Consider the following 27931-nt stretch of genomic DNA (forward strand, 5'->3'; position numbering starts at 1 on the left):
CCTTCTCCCTCTCTCACCTTATCTCTTTGCCTGCCCATCGCCTCCCTCTGGTGTTCCTCCCCTTTTTCTTTCTTCCATGGCCTTCTGTCCTCTCCTATTAGATTCCCCTTTCTCTAATCCTGTATGTCTTTGTCTTTCAGCAATCAAATTCCCAGCTCTTTATTTCATCCATCCCAGTTTCACCTATCTCACCTATCACCTTGAGTTTGTTCCTCCCCCACCCCCACCCCCACTTTCTAACTCTGACTCCTCATCTTTTTCTCTCCAGCCCAAAACATTGAGTGTATTCTTTTCCTGGCCTGCTGAGTTCCTCCAGCATTTTGTGTGTGTTGCTTGGATTTCCAGCATCCGCAGATTTTCTCTTGTTTGTACGGTTGCTATTGTGTTTTATGCTTGTGGGGATCAGATGTATCTCTAACTCTGCAGAGATGAGAGATGTCTCCACACCTTTTGCAGGTGAGAGACATGGACATGTGGATGTGATGTCTGCAGAGACACAGACATTGATATCATGTCTCCACATGCCTTTGCAGATTTATGCATCGTAGGTCTGTGATGTCTGGTGAAGTAAGAGCCCAAAATTCCATCCTCTGAGGCCATAGGTAAGGATATAATATTCAGTGAGCCTAATTTCTGATCCGCATCAGACCAACAGGATGTTAAAAGCATTTGTTTACGTTTCAGACAATGGCCTCAAAAAGGGAATGAATCTATTGAGAGGAAGTGAAGACTATTTAATAAGAATCAGTTTAATCTCACCGTCATATGTTGTGTAATTTGTTAATATTGCAGCAGCAGTACAATGCAATATATAATAAATATAGCAAAAAAACTGGATTACAATAAGAATATATATGTATATTAAGTAGCTAAATTAAGAATAGTAGCGCAAAAACAGAGATAAAAAAGTAGTGAGGTAGTGTTCATGGGTTTCAATGTCCATTCAAAAATTGTATGGCAGAGGGGGGAAGAAGCTGATCCTGAATCACTGAATGTGTGCCTTCAGGCTTGTGTACCTCTTTCCTGGCAGTAACAATGAGAAGAGGGCATGTCCTGAGTGATGGCCGTCCTTAATAATGAACGCTGCCTTTCTGAGGCACCGCTCCTTGAAGAATAATCAATAGTTTGTTGTTGTGTTTTGCAGAACCCAGTATGCAACTGACTGAGCTAACGCAACTGACTGAGCTAACCCAACTGAACCCGATATCTCATTGATCTGAACTGAGGTTGGTCTGATGACTGTTGCGTAGCAACTGTTGCTCTGGACACTTGAATCAAAGAAATGGTTATGTTTACAATAGAACAGGGAGGGGCATTGACGTAAAGCTATCACCACAGTGATGTAGAGGAAGTGCTCTATCATAAAGAGGGAATTATAAAAGACCTTAGGTATAACATACACAAAATGCTGGAGGAACTCAGCAAGACAGGCAGCATCTATGGAGAGGAATAAAGAGTTGATGTTTTGGGCTGAGACCCTTCATCAGAACTGGAAAGGAAGGAGGGAAGAATCCAGAATAAGGAGCTGAGGGGAGGGGAAGGAGTACAGGATGGCAGGTGATAGGTGAAACCAGGTGAGAGGGAAGATAGGTGGGTGGGGGAAGGTGAAATGAATTGAGAAGCGAGGAGGTGATAACTGGCTATTAATTAATATTACAGTTAATTCAAAAGGAATTCCCTTAAAGAAAATGGCAAGAATATGTAACACAAGAAATAGTTCAAAGTAACTTCATTATCAAAGTACATATATGTCACCATGTACAATCCTGAGATTCATTTTCTTGCGGGCATGCACAGTAAATCCAAGAAACTCAATAGAAGCAATGAAAGACCACACCCAACAGGACGAACAAACAACCAATGTGCAATAGATAATAAATTGTGCAAATACAAAAGAGAAAATAAGCAATAAATATCAAGAACAGGAGATGAAGAGTTCTTGAAAGTGAGTCCATAGGTTGTGGGAACAGTTCAGTGATAGGGTGAGTGAAATTGAGTGAAGTTATTCCCTCTGGTTCACAAGCCTGATGGTTGAGGGATAACACTGTTACTGAACCCGTGGTGTGAGTCCTGAGACTCCTGTATCACCTTCCTAATGGCAGCAGCAAGAAGAGATCATGACCTGGTGGTGGGGGTCCTTGATGAAGGATGCTGCTGTCCTGCAACAGTGTTCTGTGTAGATGTGCTGAACGGTGTGGAGAGATTTCCCCATGATGGACTGGGCCATTTCCACTGGACTTTCCATTCAAGGGCATTGGTGTTTCCTTACCAGGCCATGATGCAACCACTCAGTATACTCTCCACCACGTATCTATAGAAGTTTGTCAAGGTTTTAGATGTCATGTCTTTGCAAACTTCTAAGGAAGTAGAGGCGCTGCTGTTTCTTCATGATGGCATTTATGTGCTGGGCCCAGGACAGGGCCTCTGAAATGGTAACACCAAGGAATTTAAAGTTGCTGACCCTCTCCATCTCCGATCCCCCAATGATGACCTTCGATTTCCATTTCCTGAAGTCAATAATCATCTCCTTGGTCTTGCTGACATTGAGTGAGAGGCTGTTGTTGTGGCACCACTCAGCCAGGTTTTCAATCTCCCTCCTATTTGCTGGCCTGTCACCACCTTTGATTCTGCCAACGACAGTGGTGTCATTGACAAACTTGAATATGGCCTTGGAGCTGTACTTAACCACGTGGTCATAAGTGTAAAGCAAGTAGAGCAGGTGTCTAAGCACACAGCCTTATGGTACGCCTGTGCTGATGGAGATCATGGAGGAGATGTTGTTGCCAATCAGAACTGATTGGGGTCTGCAAGTGAGGAAATCGAGTTCCAATTGCACAGGAGGTATTGAGGTTAAGGTTTTGAAGCTTATTGATTAGTTTTGGGGGGATGATTGTGTTGAATGCTGAGCTGTAGTCAATGAAGAACATCCTGATGTTTGCATTGTGAAGGCAAATCATGGGACGCTAGGTAAACATCTGAAGGGGAAAGGAATCCAGAGGAAATGCTGATGGCTGAACTTAATTGGCGTGTGTGAGACTCTTGTGAAATAGAAACACCAGAAGGAACAACATGTTCCAAATGGATTAATGTCCTTTAGTGGACTCCACTGCTGAGAAATTAATTTCCTATGTTTGGGTGCTAAATCCACCATATCTTAGCAACAAGTTGTTGCACTTGGCTTCTGAAAGTTAGTTCAATTGATTTCCACAGCACCTGCACCTGTACAGCCTTCCACCTGTACAAAGACTGACTCATCTTCAGCTTCCACAGATAGAAACCTTTAGCCAAAGGGTGGTGAATTTGTGGAATTCATTGCCGCAGATGGCTGTAGAGGCCAAGCCAGTGGGTATATTTAAAGCAGATGTTGATAGGTCGTTGATTAGTAAGGACATTAAAGGTTACGGGGAGAAGGCAGGAGAATGGGGTTGAGAGGGATAATAAATCAGCTATGATTGAATGGCAGAACAGGCTTGATGGGCAATCAGACATTCCATTTGGAGCTACGTCATGGCAAAAGACTACCAGGTGGATGGAGGAAACAATTCAAGGGTGCTTCCAAAGGCTTCTGGAAATATGCACCGTTTCCTATTTCTGAAAATCCCTGACCCATGCCTGCACAAAAGGAGAATTTTGGATTTCCTATTTTAGCCTCAAAACACACAAAACTGGAATAGAGGCAATTTATCCTTGATCCCAAAGGACCACGTGAAAAGAAAGACTTTTTTCAGCCATAAAATCTATTCAGTACTCTGCATTTCTACAGTTCTGGCTCTTTGCGTCTACTCTTTATTTCACAAATAACGATGAGTCGAAGTACAGGAAGGAGATAGAGAGGTTAGTATCATGGCATCATGCCAAAAGGCCTTTGCTCAATGTTAACAAAACAAAAGAATTTGTCATTGACTTCAGAAAGGGGAGTGGTGCCCTCATCAGTGCTGTTGTGGTTGAGAACTTCAACTCCCTAGGAATGCACATTACCAATAGCCTTTCCTGGTCCAAACATATTGATGTCCAAAGGTTCAAAGTAAATTTTTTTTATCAAAGTACACGTATGTCACCAAATACAACCCTGGGATTCATTTTCTTGCAGACATTCACAGAAAAAAAGGAAATAATAAAATAAATTAAAAACTGCACACAACAAGATGGAAAAACAACCAATGTGCAAAAGACAGCAAACTGAAATATAAAAAAACAAAATAATTACAATAATAAATAAATAAATAAATGATACATATCAAGATCATGATACGAAGGATCCTAGAAAGTGAATCCATAGGTTGTGGGAACAGTTCAGTGATGGAGTGAGTGAAGTTATCCCCTCAGGTTCAAGAGCCTGATGGTTGAGGGGTAATAACTGTTCCTGAACCTGGCAGTGTGGGTCCTGAGGCTCCCCGTGCCTCCTTCCTGATGGCAGCAGCAAGAAGAGAGCATGGCCAAGAAAGCTCTCCAATGCCTTTACTTTCTCAGGAGGCTAAAGAAATTCAGCATGTCCAGTTAACTGTTATCAATTTTTATAGATGCACCATAGAAATTGTTCTGTCTGGATGCATAAAGGCTTGGTAGGTTAGGAAACTGCAGAGGATTGTGGACAGAGCTCAGCACATCATAGGAACCAGCATTCTCTCTGTGGGACTGTCACTACTTCTCACTGCCTCATTTGAGCAGCCAGCATAATCGAAGATCTCATCCACCCTGGACATTCTTTCTTCTCCCCTATCCCATCAGGCAGAAGATACAAAAACCTGAAAGCACATACCACCAGGCTCATGGACAGCATCTATCCCACTGTTACTAGACTCTTGAACAGACATCTTGTTTGATAAGGTGGACTCTTAGCCTCGCAATCTACTTCATTATGATCTTGTGATAATAATAAACCAATATCAATACCACACAATTTGCACAGTTTGTCTTCTTCTGCGCATTGGTTGGTTGTCAATCTTTGTGTGTAGTTTTTAATGGATTCTATTGTATTTCTTTGTTTCTCTGTGGACGCCTCCAGGAAATATACTGAAACGCCTCTCAGGGTAGTATATGGTGACATATATAGTATGTACTTTGATAATAAGTTTACTTTGGACTTTGAATATCATTGATGACTAAACATTGTTTGCCGTCTGTGCCCTAAATCTGGAATTCCTTCCCAGAATGGCTCTTTGCTTCTTTCACTTCCTTAAAGGATCTAGAGTTTATAAGGAGCATCTTAAAGAATGCTAAAACTGTCCTAATCTCCTTGCATATCAAGTAACACTGCTGTGCAATTTCTTCAGATAATTTACTGCAATTTGTTTCTACTGCCAGCTGTTAAATATTCAATAAGCAGATCTAGCTCCATCCACCTAGGCGTGGTAAATTACGTAACAGACAGGGGTAAACTCTTCACGTAAAACTAGTTCACCAAGTTTTACTCAGTGGAGTTGGTGATCTGAGTCTGTAGAATTTCCAGCACTTGTTCATCCTACAGGCTACTGCAGTTTTAGAGTTTCACACAAAACATTGGAAGTGAAGCGTGCTGTTCCTTACCTCAGGACTTCTGCTGAAACTGTATTTTGTCAAACAAAAGCTTCAAAACTCCAGGAATGGCTTCCCATCAGGTAGCTACTTTTACTCATTTGTCTGATTCATCTGCAGGTCTCGAGAGCAAAATGCCTGTTTCAAGAACAATTGGACAATTTCTTGCTACCCCAGTATTAAGTCGAGTTTTAAAACAAGCAAATGAGAATGCCTTAGTGAGTGTCAGGATTTATCATGTGTTACTGCTCACTACCTCTTCGTGCTTGGACTCAATCAGTTGGTTTAAGCTTGTGTGTGCAGATAGATAGAAGCAGAATCTGAAACAGAACTTGCGCAAGTCTGTTTGCTCAGGATTTGGTGCATGTCGGAATGTGTGCATGGAATCACTTCCAAGGGCAGGGTGGTTTGTATGGGGGTTAAGTCAATTGAGTGTACAAAAACTGGGTGTTGGAGAGTGTGGATACGGCTGGGATATCTAGAACCAGGGATCATAGACTCAAAGTAAGGAGTCTGACATTGAGGACAGTGATGCATCTATAGGATTTTCTACCCAAGTGGGCTACAGAGTCTTAGTTCCTCAATATTTTCAAGGCAGTTGATGAATTTTTAGATGTCAAGTGAATCAAAGAATATGGGGATTGTGAAGGAGAGTGAGGCTTCAGCAAGAATAGGCAGAGGCACAGATACGAAGAGGTAAGCATTTTTTTTTAGTACAGAGTTAGGATGGAATGCTGCTCCAGTCACATGTGGGAATTCTGGATACTTGACAGTTTCCCTGATGACAATATCTGCGGCAAGTGCACCCAACTTCGGCATCTAACTGGCTGGGTCAAGGAGCTGGAGCTGGAGCTGGACAAACTTAAGATCATGCGGAAGGCTGAACACATTATAGAATGAGACTTTCGAAAGTGAGAAGGGGTAGGTTCAAAGGGGATGTGAGGGGTAAGTTTTTTACAAAGGGAATGGTGGATGTCTGGAATACGGTGTCTGGTATGGTGGTAGAGGCAAATACATTTGAGGCTTTTGGAGACATTTAGATAGACACATGAATGTGACAGACATCCCACCCTGCAAAAACTCATTTCAAGGAGGTAGCACCATCAATTTGTGGGAGACTGCCGGGAGAAGTGGGATGTCTGCAATAGAGTAGCTCCTTAGCAGCTAGTTTAAATAACGTTAGCTATGCTAATGAACGAATGACACCTGTTAAACTCACCTCAACATGTCTTTTACAGTCTTAACCCACCATGGGCAATAGAAAAGTCACTGTTGCAAACAGTGCAGCGAGCAACACTGTCATTATTTTTGACCCCTATTAGGCAGGGGTGCACTTTAGTGTAGTCTGGGGTGACGTACGTTTTATATTTTTTTTGGAACACTGCCACTCTGACTTTTTTTGGAACTCTCTCGCTCTTGCTCTTGCTCTCGCTCTCTCTCTATCACGTGTGCTCTGTCGCTCGTGGTCGCTCTCACTTGTGCTTGCTTTCTCGCTCCTCTCACTGCTTGCGCTTGCTCGCGCTCTCTATCTCTCTCTCTCTCGCGCTTGCTTTCTCACTCTCACGCGTGCTCTCTCTCTCTCTCTCTCGTCGCTCTCACTCGTGCTCGCTCTCGCGCGCTTGCTTTCTCGCTCTCTCTCTCTCGTGGTTGCTCACTCGCGCTCGCTCTCTCGCTCTTGCTCTCACTCTCTTGCTCTCACTCGTGCTTGTTTTCTCACTCTCACTCTCTCTCGCGCTTGCTTTCTTGCTCTCTCTCTCGTGATCGCTCTCACTCGCGCTCGCTCTCTCGCGCTTGCTTTCTTGCTCTTGCGCTCGCTCTCTCGCTCTCTCTCGTGCATTCTCTCACACTCGGTCTCAAAAAATTCAATTTCCAGGACATTGTATAGAATTTGCGGGCATCAGGGAGCCACTATTAATATGCGGGAGACTCCCGGAACTTCCGGGAGAGGTGGGATGTCTGATGTGAGGAAGATGGAGGGATATGGAAATTGTGTAAGTACGAGGGATTAGTTTTTAAGGGTTTCTGGTTTACTTTTTAGCTGGATCGGTGCAATGTTGTGTGCTAAAGGGTCTGTTCCTGTGCTGTACTGTTCGTGTTCTATGTACGAGTAAAGTCTTGATGATATTGACTGGCAGAGCAGACGCAAGGGGCTGAATGGCCTACATCTGCTTCTATTTCCTACAGCAGTGCCTGTACAAAGGACAGACAGTGCAGAGGCAAGAGTTTAAGCATGAGAGAGGGACCAGGCACCAGGGCAGAGTTGATGGACAAATTAGGATCAGTAAACAGGATATATCTGTATGGGGCCCAGGTCTGTTCATCCTTCTGCACAGATACTGCCTGACTTGCTGAGTTCCTCCAGCATTTTGTGTTTGTTCCTCTGGATTTCCAGCGCCTGCAGAATCTCTTGTGCTTATCTGTGTATATGTAGGCTGGGGTCTGTACACCATGTATGGTAAACTTTGTGCATGGAAAAGGCTTCTGTGTGGAGTATGTACAGGAGAGAATACTCATGGGGTAGGATCGGAGTACAAAGCCCAGGAAGAGTTTTATTGATTTGTGGGATTGGTAAAGCTAACACGTTTTGTTTGACCATTGGAAAACGCAGTGCCAGGGAGTAAAAGTTTGTGATAGTAAATCAGGAGCTGGTTTATCGAAGATAGTGTTGAACTTCTTGAATCACGATGAGGTTGTGTTCATCCAGATATGGAATATGAATAAAATTTGTGGATTTTTGGAGAACTATGTGTGTGTGAGTCCATAAGGTTATGGGGTGAAATTGTTTTTCTCTACCCATAATCTTACACCATGCATATCCCTCTATATGATCACTTGTCCTGCTTGCAACCCCTGACCCCAGCCACGTCACCAGCATTCCCCCTCAAAAATAATTGTGTTCCCCTGTCTCGGCAATGGAGGAGTATTCGGTTACATGCCTGAACCATGTTTTTCACATAGTGGAAGTGTTGAGTGGAGTCAGAATATTAGTCATTGTGGGACCTGCTGGGTTGTTTAACCTGTCCTGTTGGAGTTGGCATTTGCATGCCACAATTATTACTTCCCACTTACAGGCCAAGTTCAAATGCTCTCTTAGCCCTGCTCATTGTGGCTCCCGACCACATTAACTGACAGAAGAGAGAATTTATGCATAGGAAAGATCTGTTAACAGGACTAGGACATGTGAATGAGAGAACTTATACGTGTAAATGTGCCTGAACATTGGCAGGCTCTATAGACCCAATAAGGTCTTCAGCTTTTCTGAGGATACCTAGAATATTTATAATGACATTGTGCATATGATACAGTTTATTTGTAGAGGTGTACATATTTATATGCAGGTGATGTTTGGATGTCAGTGCTTCTCCATAGCAAATCACCATTGCAGTCTCTGGTCGCATCATAGTTTTATTGATTTGGAGCTGGCCTCTGTTGTGACTGTGATCAAAGTCTGAAGCTGGTGATATATAAGTTTTTATTCAGCACAAGTAGGCATCATCCTGCAGACACTCTCAGAAGCTTACAAACTCAAAAGTACATCAGATTTTTTACACCCTTAAGATCAATGGTAACAGTAAGTGATTCAATACAAGTTTCAACGTTACAATGACATCGTTTACTTCAATACCTTGGATTGACAATGCTTACTTTGAATTACATATCTACAGTAGGAAACACCTCTGAATGTTCAAATACCTTGACCAGGACACTCCCCAGGACTTACACAATGGTGCAAATTATTTCAACCCATAGTTGATGCAGGACAATTAACACAACCCCATTGTCTTAACGTTTGGCTAACGTATGTGCAATTTCTTAGTCTGTGGAGCAGCCCATGGTTGTAACTTCAATTTACTGCTTGCAGTTTACAAAAAACACTGAAGTCTAATTACAAGCTTCTTGAACTTATTTACATTTACAATAAGAACTGAAGCATAGTTCTTGTTCGAATTAATATCTGCTATATTCACGCAACTCCAGAATACTCCCTAACAGGCTCCTTTTTGACTGCAATTGAAAATTACAGTCAGTCCACTGTATTTTGGTCACTTCCCCTGCCTCTCAGTTTCCCGGCAGTAATGGAGTTAAGATCAATATCAGCAACATACACTTAATAATTGCCTAATTGGGTACAGGCTGTATTCTGACCACTCAGTTAACTGATAATGACAAACAAAAAGGCTGATTCCTACCAGAACAAGCTCCCACTTCTCTTAGAGAAATCAAGGTGGCACAGAAGCATAGTGGCTAGTGTAACACTTTACAGCACCAGCTATCAGGGTTCAATTGCAAACTCTGTCTGTAAGAAGTTTGTACGTTCTGCTGTTGACCGTGTGGGTTTCCTCCTGGGTGCTCCAGCTTCCCCCCACATTCCAAGCATGTACAGTTAGGGTTATCGAGGTATGGACATACTTTGTTAGTGCCAGAAGCATGGCGACACTTGTAAGCTGCCTAGCATAATTTTCACTAATTTGATTTGATGCAAATGACGCATTTCACTATATGTTTCATGTACATGTGACAAGGAAAGTTCATCTTTATTTTTAATCTTTAATCAGCCAAGGAACTGATCAACCAAGGGCCTTGGATAGGCCAAAAATATATATTCACAGGACATGGCTATTTCAGAAGTATTAAAAGTTGGCCACATTGCTGTGAATCTGTGAGTGGAAGTCATTTTCTTTCTCTAAAACACAGCAAGACAGGTGGACAACCAGATAGTTTCCTACTCGGTATGTTCTTGGATTGTGGAAACCAGAGGACCTAGAGAAAGCTCCTGCATTCCACAAGGTTGAGGTGCAGAGATTCTTTACAGAATGGCATCAGAATTGAACTTCGAACTCCAGAACACCCTGAACTGTAATAGTACATTTCCACTGATGCTCCATTGTACAGATTGTACCAACTGAAGAGCACCTCCTTTCCTTACAATAATGTACAGTGGTTCATGTACAACCGCAGAGAGTCATAGAGAAGTACAGCACAGAATCAGGCCCCTTGGCCCATTTAGTCCATGCCAAATCCATTTAAACTGCCTATTCCCATTGACCTGCACCAGGACCATACCCCTCCACACCCCTCCCATCCATCTACCTATCCAAACTTCTCTTAACCATTGAAATCGAGCTTGCACTGGCATCTCATTCCACACTCTCAGCACCCTCTGAGTGAAGATGTTTCCCCTCACGTTTCCCTTGAATTTTCACCTTTCACCCTTAACCTATGACCTCCGGTTGTAGTCCCACCCAGCCTCAGTGGAAAAAGCCTGCTTGCATTTACCCTTTTTATGCCCTTCATAATTTTATATATCTTTATCAAATCTCCTCTCAAAACCTATACTGTGTAGTTCAATGCCAGTTTCATTAACACCTTAGAGTGAATTGTTTCTCAATATTGATTGGTTTATGTAGGAGTTGTTGTCAAGTTAAATGTCTTGTGGGTGCCCCCATCAAATGTCAAGAATAAGGTGTTGCTATGTACAGCAGCATTCTTTGGAATCTTTATACATGAACTAACAAAATTAACAAATTGAAAAGGCCCCACCATTCCCATTCAGGCATTATTGCTACTTAGCAAATAAACATGAAGCTTGACACAAGAATAATGAATGTTCACTGATGGAACAGGTCCTTCTAATGTGTTGAATATCAAAGGAAAACTTTAATACACACAAAATGCTGGGGGAACTCAGCAGGTCAGGCAGCATCAATGGAGGGAAATAAACCACTGATGTTTTGGGCCGAGAGACTTCATCAGAAAAAAAAAACTGTGGTTACTAGAAATCTAAAATGAAAACAGAGAATGCTGGAAGTACAGCAGGTTAGACCGCGTCCGAAAAAATGAAGTACAATTAATGTTTTGATTGAAGACTCTCTGTCAGAGCTGAGGAGACAAAAGAATTAACCTGCAGAGATAGCGGGGAAAAGAATGTTTTCATTGGGTGTGTTATCTGATCGATGAGCAAATGGGAGCAGTTAGGGAATGAAAACACGGACAAAAGAACATTTACAAAGATGTACGAGCTGTGAGCTGCAGAGGAGGAAGACACAGCCAAGATTTCAGGTTGGGCAAGTCCTGAAAAGCAAAAAAAAAAAAGAGGGTGATGTTTAGCTGATGTGTTCACATGCAAATTTCACTGAAATGGCTCACTCAGTACCACAAGTTCAGAAGTTCATGAATTCTTAACAAAAATTGATAAGTTTTCCTTGAAATATTAATGCTATATTCCCATTGTTTAAGAATGGGACACATATCCAGGTCTCACATATGTGTCCCATTCTTGAATGATAGAAATACAGCATTAATACTTCAAGGAAGACTATCAATTTTTATCTGAAGCACTTGATCTAGTCACACATACAAAAAAGAGATTCTGCAGATGCTGGAAATCTTGAGTGTTACGTACCCCGTAACTGGGTTGCCCAACCAGCAGAAATGGATCACTCAGTTGGAGTCTGGATTACTAGAACTAAGAAAGTTTTATTAAAGAAACAAGCAACACAGTACTCTAATCAAAAGGATAATAAATGCAACAGTTCAGCAATGATAAACACACATGTACACAGAATTAAGATAACAGGATCAATCAAGCTCTATCGTTGTCTCGGGGTAAATGACCAGTTTCAAAGTGACGCAAAGTTCAGTTCAATTTAGTTCAGTTCAGTTTGCAGTAATCGCTGCCGTGGCGATGGACAGTGGGGGGAAGGAGAGAGAGAGCAAAACGAATGAATACTCAAGGCTTCCACACAGACCTTCGCAGTCAGCTTTCGGGCGAGTCCTTTGTGATGTCATCTGAGGTCACCGACCGTGACCCCTCCGTTTCCAGATACGATCGTTTCCCTGCGGTGAACCTGGCACCCAGGCAAGGGTGGACACACACCAGGTTCCCGCCGATCGTGCCTTTCCACCCTGTGCGTCTATGGCCCGGTACTTCCCACCGACTTGTGAGAGACGCACCGCTTCCAGGGTCTTGTTACCTCGGGTGTCGTGTGTGTCCTGCCTTAGCGAACCTGTCCCTTTTTATCCCCCTGCTGGGGTATCGCCTGTCCATCACTTCAAACAGTTCAGGGTTCAAAGGGGGAGCCGATCTTGACAGCTCTCCTTCCTTCATTAACATCTCCAAATACTGCTCCATTGTTTTCCTTATCTCTCTCTCTCTCCTGAAGACAGGTGGCAGACCAACTGCTGATTCCACTGGTGCCAGCCCAGGCCAGCTACATCTTAATCTATGTGTATTCTTGTCACATGAGCAACACACACAAAATGCTGTAGGAACTCAGCAAGTCAGGCAGCATCTCCCCTATGGAGGTGAGTTGATATTTTTTGCTGAGACCCTTCATCAGGACTCATCTAGTCCAAGCATCAAATCCAAGGGGGTGCTGCAATGTCAAAAGCTTTGTCTTTCTTTTTCAGAGTTAAACTGAGATCCCACCTATCCTCACAGGTCAGTGTAAAAGTCTCTGTGAGATTAGCCAAAAGAGCCCATGAGAGTTTTCTCTTTCAACTGTCCAATATTCATCTCTCAGTCAACAATAATAAGAAGTCCATATTATGTGGTCATTTTCCTATTACAGTTTGTATAATCTTGCATCAGGAAGATAGAAGAATGCAGGATTTGTGACAGAGAGATATTGAGTCTTAATTATCAAAAATATTAGGTGAAGGATAAGTCACAGAGTTATAGAGCAACACAGCATGGAAACAGATCTTCCGTCTAACTCATCTATGCTAACCAAGGTGCCCATCTAAGCAAGCCTCATTTTCCCACACTTGGCCCACATCCATCTAAACATTTTCTATCTATGTACCTATCCAAGTGTTTTTTTAAATGTTGTTATTATATCTGCCTCAACCACTTCCTCTGGCAGCTCATTCCACAACCCCTCTTACCCTCTCACCTTAAACTTCTGCCCTCCATTTTTTGATTTCCTTTCCTAGGGAGAAAAATCTGTGTGCATTCACACTACTGTACCTAGGGGTATGACCCCTCATGATCATATGTACCTCGATAAAATCACCCTGCACTCCAAAGAATAAGTTGCTTGCTTACCCAACCTCTCCTTATAACTCAGCTTCTCAAGTCCTAGCATCATACTGAAATACAGAGCAGGAAAAGAGGCATCTGCAGAGAGAGGAAGACAGTTAATGGTTCATAGCCATGAACTTCTATCAGAACTCTTCAGAGGATCACTTTCTAGCTTCTCTCCATTAAAGTGGTCTGGGATCTTTTCTAGGAAAGTGCACTTCCAATCGTATTTCTTCACATGAGCTCAAGAATACAAAGGGGAAGTTAAACTCACAAACATCAAGCCAGAAGTGTTTATCATTCCGAAACAGCAAAGTTGAGTCTGGTTCCTATGTTCTAGTCCTTCCTGGGCCAATACTATTGACTAGGTACACATCCTATACATTAGTGTTTAGCATTTCTAAGAGAAGGGATTATATATTTACCAATTTAGTTTCATCCAGATTCCCCATATGAGCTAGTCCCATTCTAAACAAATGTATCTTTGTATGTCCATATAGTTTGAATAAATCACTTCACTTCAGCAGATGTCTCATACACAAGCTCCCACAAATAGCAATGTGATGAGGATTGGATGTTTGAATATAGGCTTTGGCCACAGGATTAATATTGACCAAGACACTGGTGAGAACTTCTGTACCCTTCTTTAAACTAGTGCCAAGGTTTAAAGATTAGATTAGCTTTTTTTATTTGCTACATGTACATCAAAACATGTAAGATCATTTGTGTCAATGACCAGCACAGTCCAATTATGTGGGGGCAGCCCACAGTTGTCGCCATGCTTCTGGTGCCAACATAGCTTGCGCCCACAACTTACTAACCCTTCCTAACCTGTTTGTCTTTAGAAAGTGGGAGGCACCCGGAGCACCCTTAGGAACCCACATAGTCACAGGGAGAAGGTACAGACATCTCATAGACAGCAGCGGGAACTCAACCCCGATTACTGGTGCTATTGTTATGCCAACATCCCTGTGTAACCGTTGTTCATTTCCTCATTAAAAAGTCATTATTTGTGACACTCGGTAAATTTCACACTGGAATTTCAGTATGAACATTTCTATTCCAATATCTGGAGTGTCATTTGGAACTTTTTTTTGACTCAGAGGTAAAGCATGCTGCTAATTGGGCCACAGCTAAAAATAGGTTGTCTGTCACCTGTGCTCTTTCAGTGATGTGTAATGACAGTTCTGCCAGCCTATGTAACTAATTGAAGCCCAGAATCTACAGGTAGCCTTGCAGAAGCTTCCAACAAACTTCTAAAATCTAATGTCCTCTGTGCTGCAAACTTCCATTTCTCTGCAACCTTTCGTTTCTAGGTGTCAGTTCAACAAGATCCTTTGCATGGCGTGAAATCCTCTGAGCAGCCAGTCACAGACACCATACTAAGAAGCAACATCTGCAAGATTTCAATTAACCTTTTAAATATTATACTGTTCAATATTAAAATTGGACTATACATATATGATAAAGTTAGAAAATTGAATAAATATTTATGTAAAGGAACTAAAATACAAATCATTGCAATAATTTTTTTAAGATGAGAGGTTTCCAATCAACAGTTGAGTTGAAGTTGCTGTCTGTTTCACAAAACAATAATATAAATTGACAATAGTTTTGCCAGTGTTACTGCCATTACACCTGGTCAAAACTGGTGTTGCCTGTGGATTGATTTGCAAATCATATGGCATGCTCTAATATCTGAAAACATGAACAAAATCCCCCATTCTTAATGAGTTGTGTGATTTAACCATGGTTAATTAAATCAGAAAACTAGCTTCCAGCAACTAGATTGAAGGTGCACAGATTTTTTAAGACTTAAATTAATTATCTTACTGTCTATCTCTGCATGTTACTCTTTCCCTTTCACCATGTTGCTACAGCAGTTTTGTCAACAAATAAATTAATTTCCATTTCATCTCTTCCTCTAGACCAGCGGTTCCCAGCCTGGAGTCCATGGACTCCTTGCTTAATGGTATTGGTCCATGCATAAAAAAGGTTGGGAACCCCTGCTCTAGATTAGTGTATTTTGTTTATATTTTAATTAGAATGTAAAGTACATGAAAATACTTTCCACTGTACCTTTGCATCAAAAACATGACAAAGTCTGCAGATGCTAGAAATCGAAAGCAACACACACAAAGTGCTGGAAGAATTCAGCAGCTCAGGCAGCATCAAACAATTATTTCATTCTCATTTACGGTGGAAATGGCATTAAACAATCTTGAATCTTGAGGAGAGGTAAAAGGCTAGAATGGGGAATAGAAGAAGAAGGAGAAATCAATGTTCATGCCATCAGGTTGGAGGCTACCCAGACAGAATATAAGGTGTTATTCTTCCACCCTGAAGATGGCCTCACCCGGTAATTCAACAGGCTCTCTCCCTAATGAGGGAAAACGAGGTGCCCCCGTTTCACAGTGAGAGGGGAGACATAACAAGCAGCTCACCGATTTAGGATGTTAAAAGTCTGTTGCGTTGCTTTTCCGAGCTCTGCACCCAGAGAGTCAGCCCCAGGAAGGCACAAGTCTCTGGAAACACAACCCCCGGCAGCTAGCCCGCTGCTCCCGATATTCCATGCTCTCCCGCGATGCCTCAGTCAGGAGCACCGACCTTCAGTCCGCCCATCTCCAGAGCAATGAAAATCGGGCACGCTGAAGGCACACACATCAAAGTTGCTGGTGAACACAGCAGGCCAAGCAGCATCTGTAGGAAGAGGTGCAGTCGACGTTTCAGGCCGAGACCCTTCGTCAGGACTAACTGAAGGAAGAGTGAGTAAGGGATTTGATAGTTGGAGGGGGAGGGGGAGATCCAAAATGATAGGAGAAGACAGGAGGGGGAGGGATGGAGCCAAGAGTTGGACAGGTGATAGGCAAAAGGGGATACGAGAGGATCATGGGACAGGAGGTCCGGGAAGAAAGACGGGCGGGGGGACCCAGAGGATGGGCAAAAGGTATATTCAGAGGGGCAGAGGGAGAAAAAGGAGAGGGAGAGAAAGAATGTGTGCATAAAAATAAGTAACAGATGGGGTACGAGGGGGAGGTGGGGCCTTAGCAGAAGCCAGAGAAGTCGATGTTCACGCCATCAGGCCGGAGGCCACCCAGACGGAATATAAGGTGTTGTTCCTCCAACCTGAGTGCGGCTTCATCTTTACATTAGAGGAGGCCGTGGATAGACATGTCAGAATGGGAATGGGATGTGGAATTAAAATGTGTGGCCACTGGGAGATCCTGCTTTCTCTGGTGGACAGAGCGTAAATGTTCAGCAAAGCGGTCTCCCAGTTTGCGTCGGGTCTCGCCAATATATAAAAGGCCACATCGGGAGCACCGGACGCAGTATATCACCCCAGTCGACTCACAGGTGAAGTGTTGCCTCACCTGGAAGGACTATTTGGGGCCCTGAATGGTGGTAAGGGAGGAAGTGTAAGGGCATGTGTAGCACTTGTTCCGCTTACACGGACAAGTGCCAGGAGGGAGATCAGTGGGGAGGGATGGGGGGGACAAATGGACAAGGGAGTTGTGTAGGGAGCGATCCCTGCGGAATGCAGAGAGAGGAGGGGAGGGAAAGACGTGCTTAGTGGTGGGATCCCGTTGGAGGTGGCGGAAGTTACGGAGAATAATATGTTGGACCCGGAGGCTGGTGGGGTGGTAGGTGAGGACCAGGGGAACCCTATTCCTAGTGGGGTGGCGGGAGGATGGAGTGAGAGCAGATGTACATGAAATGGGGGAGATGCGTTTAAGAGCAGAGTTCCGGCCTGATGGCGTGAACATCGACTTCTCTGGCTTCCGCTAAGGCCCCACCTCCCCCCTCGTACCCCATCTGTTACTTTTTTTTATGCACACATTCTTTCTCTCCCTCTCCTTTTTCTCCCTCTGTCCCTCTGAATATACCTCTTGCCCATCCTCTGGGTTCCCCCCCCCCCGTCTTTCTTCCCGGACCTCCTGTCCCATGATCCTCTCGTATCCCCTTTTGCCAATCACCTGTCCAGCTCTTGGCTCTATCCCTCCCCCTCCTGTCTTTTCTTATCATTTTGGATCTCCCCCTCCCCCTCCAACTTTCAAATCCCTTGCTCACTCTTCCTTCAGTTAGTCCTGACGAAGGGTCTCGGCCTGAAACGTCGACTGCACCTCTTCCTACAGATGCTGCTTGGCCTGCTGCGTTCACCAGCAACTTTGATGTGTGTTGCTTGAATTTCCAGCATCTGCAGAATTCCTGTTGTTTACGCTGAAGGCACGCTACTCTTCCAGGCCACATCCTTGGGATATCAAAAAGTGGCCGGTTGTGAGACCCTGAGAGCAGGTCCCATTCCCGCAAAGAACCAAAGTCAGAGTGTAACTCCAGGTCAGGGTCTTCAAAAGAACCTTGAAAAGGAAAAGAAGAGATATCAAAGATAGAAATTGAGCCCCTTCCTTTCCAGTCCTGATGAAAGGTTTCAGCCTGAAACATTGACTGTTCATTTCCCTCCATAGGTGCTGCCTGACTTGCTGAGTTCCTCTAGCATTTTGTGTGTGTTGCTCAAGATTTCCAGCATCTGTGGGATGGTTTTTAAGTTAATTTATCTCAAGCTGCGAGCTAAATCTGAAATGTCCCAAGTTCTGTGTCAAATGTAATGACCCTGTGACCATGTCAAACAAGATCTTACAGCCCATTTCTGTGATTTGGGTAACATTGTGTAGTCAAAGATCCTTTCTTTTGATTGAATTCCATTGAAGGGTGTTCTACCTTGAAACTCTTGGAACTGATCTGAAAGCCTACCCATCCTGAGGGAGTGAAAGCCTACACTCTGCTGGCTCCGTATCCTTCTTTATTTTAACTCCCCATGCAATTTGGCTCCAATTTACAACCCAACTCTGATTGATTGATGCAAGGAACACTCAAATGCCATGCTGGTTGGGCAGAAGAAGTGGATGTGGGTTCAATATCAACATTTAAGAGAAATTTGGATAGGTACGTGGATGGGAATGATAGGGCGGCCATGGTCCAGGTACAGGGCAATAGGACTAGGCAAAATAATAGTTCAAAACAGACTAGATGAGCCAAAGGGCCTGTTTCTGCGCTGTACTGTTCTATGACTCTAAGAGGCAATAAATGGTACCTCTCACAACCATAGGAACCTCTGAAGACCTTACAGTCAATTAAGTCCTTTGAAGCGTAATCAGAGCTGTAATGTCAGAATGCAACTATCTATTCCCACAAACCCCAATAAGATAGACCAGATTGACAGTGTTAAGTGCTGGTAGAAAGTCAAATATTAGTCCGAATGCAAGGTATAACTTCCTGACTCTTTGTCAAAGGTTGCCATTAGACTTGTTTATATATGAGAAGGCTGAAGGGGCCACAGTTATATATCTCACCCAAAAATGATACTTGCAGTAATAAAGCACTCACTCAATGCAGCACTGGAGTGTTAGTCAACATTATGTGCTCGTCCTTTTGGTCTAGTGCGCGGTATCTGATCACTTAAGGATTGGATGGGCAAGCTCTTGGTGTGAACACTGTCTAGCTAAGTTGATTGATATTCTTAACATTTTGTATTTTCTTACAGTTTAGGGGGCAACTATTTGACCCTTCAGAATCAAAATCAGGATCAGATTTATTATCATTGGCATATGTTGTGAAATTTGTTGTTTTGTGGCAGCAGTGCAGTGCAATACCTAAAATATACTATAAATTACAATAATAAATGTAGTGTATATTAAAACATCTCATAAGTAATACAAAGAGAGAGCAAACGTAATGATGTAATGTTCATGTGTTCATTGTCAGTCTGTGCAGTCGCATCCATTCCTTCACTTGTTTCCCTGATAGCTATCTTTTCTCATATTCCTGTCAGCTATCATCTTCCAAATCCCTTCTTCACCTGCCCAGCCTATCCCATAATTTTCCTACACTCCACGAACAACACGTGCATGGAACATGGGATGAAACTGAAACCCATGATGTCAGAAGGTGGACATAAAAACTCTACTCAGACTGCACCAGAGTTGGATCAAGTTTGGTCAGTTGGTCATTAGCTGTCACTGCTTCAACAAGTTACCAAAGCATCCTATCCATACCATCCGTATTACAGGGGAGCTACACTCCTAAAAAAAAAGCATCTGTGCTTGAATTTCTGTAACATGAACCCTTGACAAAAAATTGCAACATTTGTTGTTTTTTTTTATTTTGTGTTCATTTTGACTTTTTTCTGATATAACTTCTGTAAGATCAAATTTTTACTCTGTATCTCAAAAATTTTAATAGCGATTTATGAATCTCATATTGGTGACTTTCTATCTCTGACTAGCTGTGGCACGGGGGGGTACACTGTATGTCCAAGTATTAATTTTGAATTAAAGGGATCAGTGGACCCCACAGTGGTGATTATAGGAAATGAGTGAAATTAGTACTTTACAGTTAAATTCCTTCCTTTTATTGCCCTGTTATTTCAGAATTTTTATAGCGATTATTTGCCAGACCACATTCAACCACCGGCGTATGGAGATTCACGAGAAATATATCCACCACCTCGCTACCAAAATCTACCACAAAACCAACCCCCTTACATTAACGCTGGCCGCTACCCTGCTCAACCTTACCCCAGCACCGGACCAGCACCATACCAACCCTACTATATTCCGGCTCCAGCTCCAAGCCCTCCTCCAACTCAAGTCACCCAAAATAAAGGTAGGTTGCGTCTGTGTCTGTGTTTGTGTGTATGTGTCTTTAATAAATGTTTGTTGCTGTACATGAGGGCATTTACATTTCTGAATATTTATTTGCATATTTGAACATCTAATATGTTGATATTTGCATTAATGGACCTAATAAAGCTAGTGAATGAATATAACAATTTTCCTGATTAATAATGTGTCCATGTATATAACTGAATATGGATGCATATTTGTGAGAGTAGTATGGGTAGTGTAGCAGTTAATGCTATTACAACACCAACGATCGAGATTCAATTCCGCCGTTGGCTCTAAGGAGTTTATGTTTTCCCCATGACTGCATGGGTTTTCTACGGGTGCTCCAGTTTCCTCCCACAGTCCAAAGACGTATGGGTTGGGTTTAGTAGGTTGTGGGCATGCTATGTTGGCACCAGAAACATGGCGACACTTGTGGGATGCCCCCCAGACAGTCTGTCCTGTGGTTGGAGGCCCATCTATGTGAGTGCTGGAGAGATGGGTTTGTTTTGCTGCTGTTACTTGTTGCATGTTGGCTACCTGTTGTTCTGCTGAAAATTGTTGGCCTGCTATGCTGATGCCAGAATGTGTGGCAATACTTGCAGGCTGCCCAGCTCATCCTCAGATTGTGTTAGTTGTTAACACAAACAATGCATTTCACTGTATGTTTTGGTATAGATGTGATTAATAAATAAATCTAATCTAAACTAAGGAAGGGAATAGTTCAGGATATATTTTGGAAAAAGTTGGATAAACATGAGGAAGAAATAAATGGAAGATTTTGCCAATAGGATCGGATGAGGTGGGAGGAGGCTCACACTAACATAGACTCCTGTTTAGACCAGCTAGGCCAAAGATTGTTTCCTGATCTTGGTTCTTTGTAAGTAATGCCATTGAGTTCGACCTGCCCACTGTACACTTTATTGGTAAACTTCTATTGCAATTTTCCATGTGTATGGAATATGTCAAAAGCACGTTAGACAACCAGGAAATTTGCTATGGACATTAACCAATGTGTATGTTCATTTTTACAGAGAGTGGTGGTTCTGTGGAACACATTTCAGATGTAGAAATAGAGGCAGATACTTTAGGGATACTTTTGAGACAGGCACATGGATGAAAAAAAATGGAGAGCTATGTGAGAGCAGAAGGTTAGGTTGATCTCGGAATAGGTTAAAATGTCATCACAATGTTATGGGTCGAAGTGATGTACTGTTCTGAACTCTGTTCTATATTTAACTTAGTCACAAGAAGTTGCAGTCTGTTACAAGTAATCTTCTGGAAGAACTCAGTTGGTCAAGCAGCATCAATGGAGGGAAAGGAAATGATGGTGTAAGAATGGAGAGAGGAGATGCCCAGTATAAAGAAGAGGGAGGAAGTTAAGTAGGTACCGTGCACAATCCTGATTTGATGGAGACAGACGTGAGAAGCACGGAGGAACTTCTGGAGAAACTTCTGAAATGTCCGCTTCGCTGCTGCTGCTACTGTGCGATCGAGAATCTCCGGAGGGGAAGGCCCCAAATCCTCGGCTTTGCCTATTGCCTGTTGCCGGGGCCGGGGTCAAGGCGCTCGGCAGAGATGGTGCTCGGTGCTCAGTGTCAGAAGGCTGGTCGGAGGCTCGAAGTTTTCGGACGGACTCAAGAGTCGGCTGTGGTCGGGTGCTTCCAGGGTGCTGCATCGGCAAATTTGCGGCGCTGGAGGTTCATGGCAGGGAGAGTTTTCTCCCTTCTACCATCTGCGTGAGATGATAGCACTTTCGAGAGACTTTGAGACTTTTTTTTACCGTGCCCATGGTCTGTTCTTTATCAAATTACAGTATTGCTTTGCACTGTTGTAACTATATGTTATAATTATGTGTTTTTTGTCAGTTCTTTTAGTCTTGGTTTGTCTTGTGTTTCTGTGATATCATACTGGAGGAACATTGTATCATTTCTTAATGCATGCATTACTAAATGACAATAAAAGAGGACTGAGTGTCCTCATGATCTAATCTAATCTAAGTGGTGAGATGGGCAAGAGATGAATAGTGGATTGTTGAGGGCAGTGGAGTGCGGTGGAGGTGAGAGATGGTGGCCAGGTAGTGTCAGGTGCGGAGGGGCAGAATGGAGTTGTGAGGCAGAGGCAAGTGAATGATAGATGAAAGCTGATGGGAAAAAGGGAAAAAAGTAGATGGAGCCAGGTGGGGTGAAGGGAGGGTGAAAGTGGAGAATTCTGGGAGGGTGATATGCAGGAGCATTACGATTACCTCTGCTGAAATCTGATTAATAAGGAAATTGATAATGGGAACCATTAGAAGAGAGGTGAAAGGGTGATGGACTCAGAATCAGATGGGGGACGGGGAGGGGAGACCCAGTGGGTAAAATATGTGCCTGATGGCAATAGGAGGGGTCTGTGGGCAGGAGAGGTATGGGAAAGAGCACAAAATAGAGGAGGATCGAAAAGGGGAGCATACTGGAAGTGAGTGATACCTGGTTTTAGTCTGTTACTCAGTGCAATTTCCACTTCCTTTCAGCTCCAAAGTCTTCAAATTGCTGCGACCTAAAGAGGAGGACCTACTATTGTATCATCTCCCTGTTTCTAGTACTTTCTGCACTGGGCATCGGTGCTTGGATCGTCTGTAAGTAACTTTGGCTATTTTGGGATATAGAATTAGTCAAGGAAATTGGAGATGAGGTACAAGATCAGCCGTGGCATTATGGAATGGCAGGTGTAAGGGGTTCAATGGTTTATTCCTGCTACTGTTTCTTATTTCCAACAATTCTGGTTACTCTATAACCATAGCTGAAAAGCCGGCCATGATGGGAACATATGCACAGAAATACACAGAAATTCAGTCCATTGAACTTGTCCCACCATACAATTTGGATATTATAATTAGATTTCTGTTCCATTAACTTTGATTCTGTAAAACCTCAAATTTTACATGACAATAAAACCATCTTTCAGTTTTAAACGATCTAATTCTAGATTTCCACAAGCTTTTGTGTGAAGAACTACTTCTTGCCATTATCTGGTCATCATACGCCATGTACGGAGCCCCCAACAGCCGATCCGCTGTTTCCGATGTTCCGTTTTCTCCCATGACGTTTCAGTTGGCAGCAACAGCATAGAGTTGGGTTGTCCACAGGGCTGCGAAGCCTTGGAACCCCAAAGACGTGCTCATCTTCTAGGCTGTGTCCTTGGGATTTTGAAAAGTGACCAGTCGTGAGGTCCCCGGGAGCAGGTCCCATCACTGCCAAAAAACCAAACTCCAAGTCAGGGTCTCTGACACAACCAGATCCACCCTAATACATCAAAGGTAGAAATTAAGCTGCTTCCAAAAGCGAGCTCAAAGGTGTCACTATTAAGTGCCTTTGCAGCTCCATCCCACATGTTAGGTACACCTGTACATCTGCTTGTTAATGCAAGTATTTACTCAGCCGATCATGTGGCAGCGACTCAGTGCATAAAAACATGCAGACATGGTCAAGAGGTTCCATTGTTGTTCAGCCTAAACATCAGAATGGGGAAGAAGTGTGATCTGAGTGACTTTGACCACGGAAATAATTGTTGGTGCCAGGCGGAGTGGTTTGAATATCCCAGAAACTGCTGATGTCCTGGGATTTTCACGAGTCTCTAGAGTTTACAGAGAATGGTGCAAAAAAACAAAAAACACCCAGTGGCCAGCAGCTCTGGCCAGTTGTGGTCGAGAGAGGTCAGAGGAAATTGGCCAGACTGGTTCAAGCTGACAGGAAGGTGACCACACGTCAAATAACCACACGTTACAACAGTGGTGTGCAGAAGACCATCTATGAACACACAACACATCAAACCTTGAAGTGGATGGGCTACAGCAGCAGAAGATCATGAACATACACTCAATGGCAACTTTATTAGGTACACGACATACCTGATAATGTGGCCACTGAGTGTAGTTTTTCCCCGTCAAACCAATCAAATTGTTCAGTCATTCTTGGCATCTCAATTAGATCTTTCATACTCAAGGGAATAAATTTCCAGTCTGTGCAACGTCTGCTCACAATTTCCTTTGTAAACTTTCACAAGTACACATACATCTCACAATGTACAGAAGGATTAAAGATAAAATTTATTCGTCGTGTACATTTTGCATGTTTTACAAATTTGCTGTGGTCTGTCAGCATGACAGGCAACAAAAACAAACGAGAAAATCTGCAGGTGCTGGAAATCCATGCAACACACACAAAATGCTGGAGGAACTCGGCAGGCCAGGCACCATCTATGGAAAGAGTACAGTCAACATTTCAGGCCCAGACCCTTTGGCAGGACCTGATGAATACTCTCCCACATTTTTTGTGTGTGAGGCAACAAAAATAACAACATTCAACATTTACAAAGAACAAAGAATTATATAAAAAATAAAGTTAGAGGTTAAGGTATGGATATGGAATAAATACCAGTATGCATTTACAATGTAAATAGCATTATAAAAATGGGTTAAAGTGTTTACTGTGCATTGCAGTGACTGACGTAATACATTGAGGGGGGTGGGGAGATAACTGGAATGGTTGATCAGATTAACTGTCTTGGAGAAGTATTTTTTAAGATGGTATGAAGTTTTTGTTTAAGTAGCCCTATAGTGCTTTCCAGAAAGGAACTTTTAGTAAAGGCAGTTTACTGAGTGGGTCATGTCCACAATAATATTTCCTGCCCGTTTCTTCGTCCTGGACACACACAAGTCCTACAGTGATGGTAAACTGTAGCTAATGACATTTTATGTTGCCCTGACAGTTTGCTGTAGTTTTTGTATATTGTGGGAGGATGCTGCATCAAACCAGGCTGAGGTGAGGATGCTCTCTATGATGGCAGTGTAGAAGTCTCCCAAGAAGTAGTTCCTGTGCTGAGACTTTTTGTTAATGAAGGAGATATGGTCCTGTGAAATAATGATGCTCAGGAATCTGAATGTTGAAACTGTTCTAACTGTAGAGTTGCTAATGATGAGTGCACGTTAACAAGTTACTTTGCTTTCTCTTGCCAGTCAAGTTCTTAGTGGATAGTCCAAAAGGATCATCGAGCAGACGCTGCTCAAACCCAATAATCCACTGCAATGGCATCAGTGATTGTAAGGACAACAATGATGAACTGGGATGTGGTAAGATGCCTCAATCCACAGTTACTCATCAAGTATCTTTCATTGTAATGAAATAACTTAAATAAACCAGTATTTACTTTACTAATTCAGTCCGATTCAGTGGAGGGGAATCACAGCTGGAGATCTACGCGTGGAAAGACAAACAATGGTTACCTGTTTGCTATACCGCCTGGAGTCAATCTTTGGCAGACAGAACATGTCAACAACTGGGGTTCCAAAGGTATGTCGATCAAGTATCTGGAAATAGGGTACAGGGTACTCAAGGAACAGCTTACACAAGATGTAACAGGAAGGGAATATAGAGGGCTTTATCTGGTTGGCTGCTGGTGACTAGTGGTATTCCACAGGGGTCAGTGTTGGGACTGCTTCTTTTCACATTATATGTCAATGATTTGGATGATGGCTTGGTGGTCAAGTTTTCAGATGACCTGAAGATAGGTGGAAGGGCAGGTAGTGTTTGGGAAGTAAGGGGTCTGCAGAAGGACTTAGATTGGGAGAATGGCCAAAGATGTATCAGATGGAATACAGTGTAGGGAAGTGTATGGTCATATGCTTTGGTAGAAGAAATAAAGGTGAAGACTATTTTCTAAATGGGGAGCAAATTCAGAAATCAGAGGTGCAAAGGGACTTGGGGGTCCTCATGCAGAGTTCCCAAAATGTTACCTTGCAGGTTGAGTCAGTGGTAAGGAAAACAAATGCAATATTAGCATTCATTTTGAGAGGACTTGAACGTAAAAGCAAGGATGCAATGCTGAGGCTTTATAAGGCATTGGTCAGACCACACAGAGTATTGTGAGCAGTTTTAGGCCCCTTATCTAAGAAAGGATGTCCTGGAGAGGATCCAGAGGATGTTCACGAGAATGATCCCAGGAATGAAATGGATTTGGTATGAGGAGCATTTGATGGCTCTTGGCCTGTACTTGCTGGAGTTTAGAAGAATGAAGAGAGGGTCTCATTGAAACATATCGAATATTGAAAGGCCAAGATAGAGTGAATGGGAAGAGAATGTTTCCTATAGTGGGAGAGTCTAGGACCAGAAGGCACAGCCTCAGAGTACAAGGACAATCACAAACAGAAATAAAGAGGAATTTCTTTAGCCAGCAAGTGGTGAACCTATGGAATTCATTGCTACAGGCAGCTGTGGAGGCCAAGTCATTGGGTATATTTTAAGCGGAGGTTGAGAAGCTCTTGATTGGTAAAAATGTTAAGGGTTACAGGGAGAAGGCAGGAAAATGGGCTTAAGAGGGATAATAAATCATTCATGATGGAATGGCAGATTGGACTCGATGGGCCAAATAGCCTACTTCTGCTCCAGTGTCTTATGGTTTTATGGTATAAGTCTGCTGCTGAGGTGCTGGGTGTATGAGGATCTGCATTTGGAACTGGGTTGTAGGAGATACAATTGGGATACTGGGTTAGGAAAGTCAAGGATTTGGATGTAGGTACAGAAAGTAAAGGGTGAGGGCCCGAAGGTCAAGTCAAATTAAAAGCAGAATTTGACAAAATGGTGGTTTAAAATCTTTAGTAAATAAATGCTGACATCTTGTGATCAATCCATGCTTGTCTAAGTGATCGTTAACTCCCTCCCTAATTATCTTTTATACTACTTTCCCCACCTCTGATGTTAAACTGATTGACCTTCGGTTACTGGGTTTACCCTGCACTCTTTTTCTGTATCAGGCCATACTATTGTAGTTATCCCATCCTCATCCACACCCCTGTACTTATCAGCATTTGAGTATTATAGCCAAGGCCTTCTAATTTCTTCCCTTATGAGCCTCAGCAGACTAGGATGCATACCCATCAAAATCACACGATGTACAGTATCAACTTTAAGTGTGGCTGGACTTTCTGGAATCACCTCTTTATCAATTTTGGACTGTCCATGATCTTAAGTCTACTTCCTTTGTAGGGATCCCAGTAACATCTTCTTTGGTAAATACTAATCATCGAGTACCTCAGCCTTTATGAGTAAATTTACTTTTCAGTCCCTGTTTGGCTCTATCTCTCCCCTTATAAATCTTTTACTGATTGTATGCCTGTAAAATATTTTTGCATTCCCTTTTGTAACTACCACCAATTGTTGCTCATGCTCAACCCGTCTGCATTTGCTAGTATAAATCTGATTTTCACTTATTAATTTGCAATAGTTTTGAGGTTTTGTGACAGGACTTGCATTTTTCCACAGAAAATAAATGTTATTCAGCTTCCTGAAGATCATCTTATGCAATTGTTTTTCAGTTCTTACAACAGCTATAATATAACTGCAAAGAAATCTCCAACCCTTGTGGTCAACACAACAGAAATAGGGACCAATATACAAAGTATGTTGAGCTACAGGTATGTATTTGGTTGTTGAATAAAATAAGATCATGGCTGTTAAGCTCCTTGGAGAGGTTTGTCGTAATGTTATACAGAGCAGAAACAAACCAAGCCAGAGATGACCATTTACACTAAACCTACATAAAGTTAAATCTACTCTCCCCACGTTCCTGTCAACTCTCTCCTAGATTCTGCCGCTCACCTACACACTAGGGGTTATCTTCAGAGGCCAATTAATCTGCCGGCTGTGGTAGGAAACTACAATACTAGAGTTTGTCTTCATTGTGAAATGACAACAATGAA

General features: G+C 42.7%; 1 protein-coding gene across 2 annotated transcripts in view; it reads left to right on the top strand.

The window, feature by feature from the left end:
* Window positions 1–5427: 5427 nt before the first annotated feature.
* Window positions 5428–27931, top strand: part of LOC140212761 (transmembrane protease serine 13-like) — a 48490-nt gene continuing 25986 nt past the window's right edge. For both annotated transcript variants that reach the window (XM_072283944.1, XM_072283945.1), the window contains exons 1-6: window positions 5428–5597; window positions 19963–20197; window positions 22709–22813; window positions 25193–25306; window positions 25397–25526; window positions 27548–27646. In XM_072283944.1, the coding sequence (XP_072140045.1) occupies window positions 5583–5597; window positions 19963–20197; window positions 22709–22813; window positions 25193–25306; window positions 25397–25526; window positions 27548–27646 (698 nt within the window). In that variant the 5' untranslated portion in view covers window positions 5428–5582. The remainder of the gene's footprint in view (window positions 5598–19962; window positions 20198–22708; window positions 22814–25192; window positions 25307–25396; window positions 25527–27547; window positions 27647–27931) is intronic.

This window comes from Mobula birostris, chromosome 20 (assembly GCF_030028105.1).
Source record: "Mobula birostris isolate sMobBir1 chromosome 20, sMobBir1.hap1, whole genome shotgun sequence".
Taxonomy (NCBI): domain Eukaryota; kingdom Metazoa; phylum Chordata; class Chondrichthyes; order Myliobatiformes; family Myliobatidae; genus Mobula; species Mobula birostris.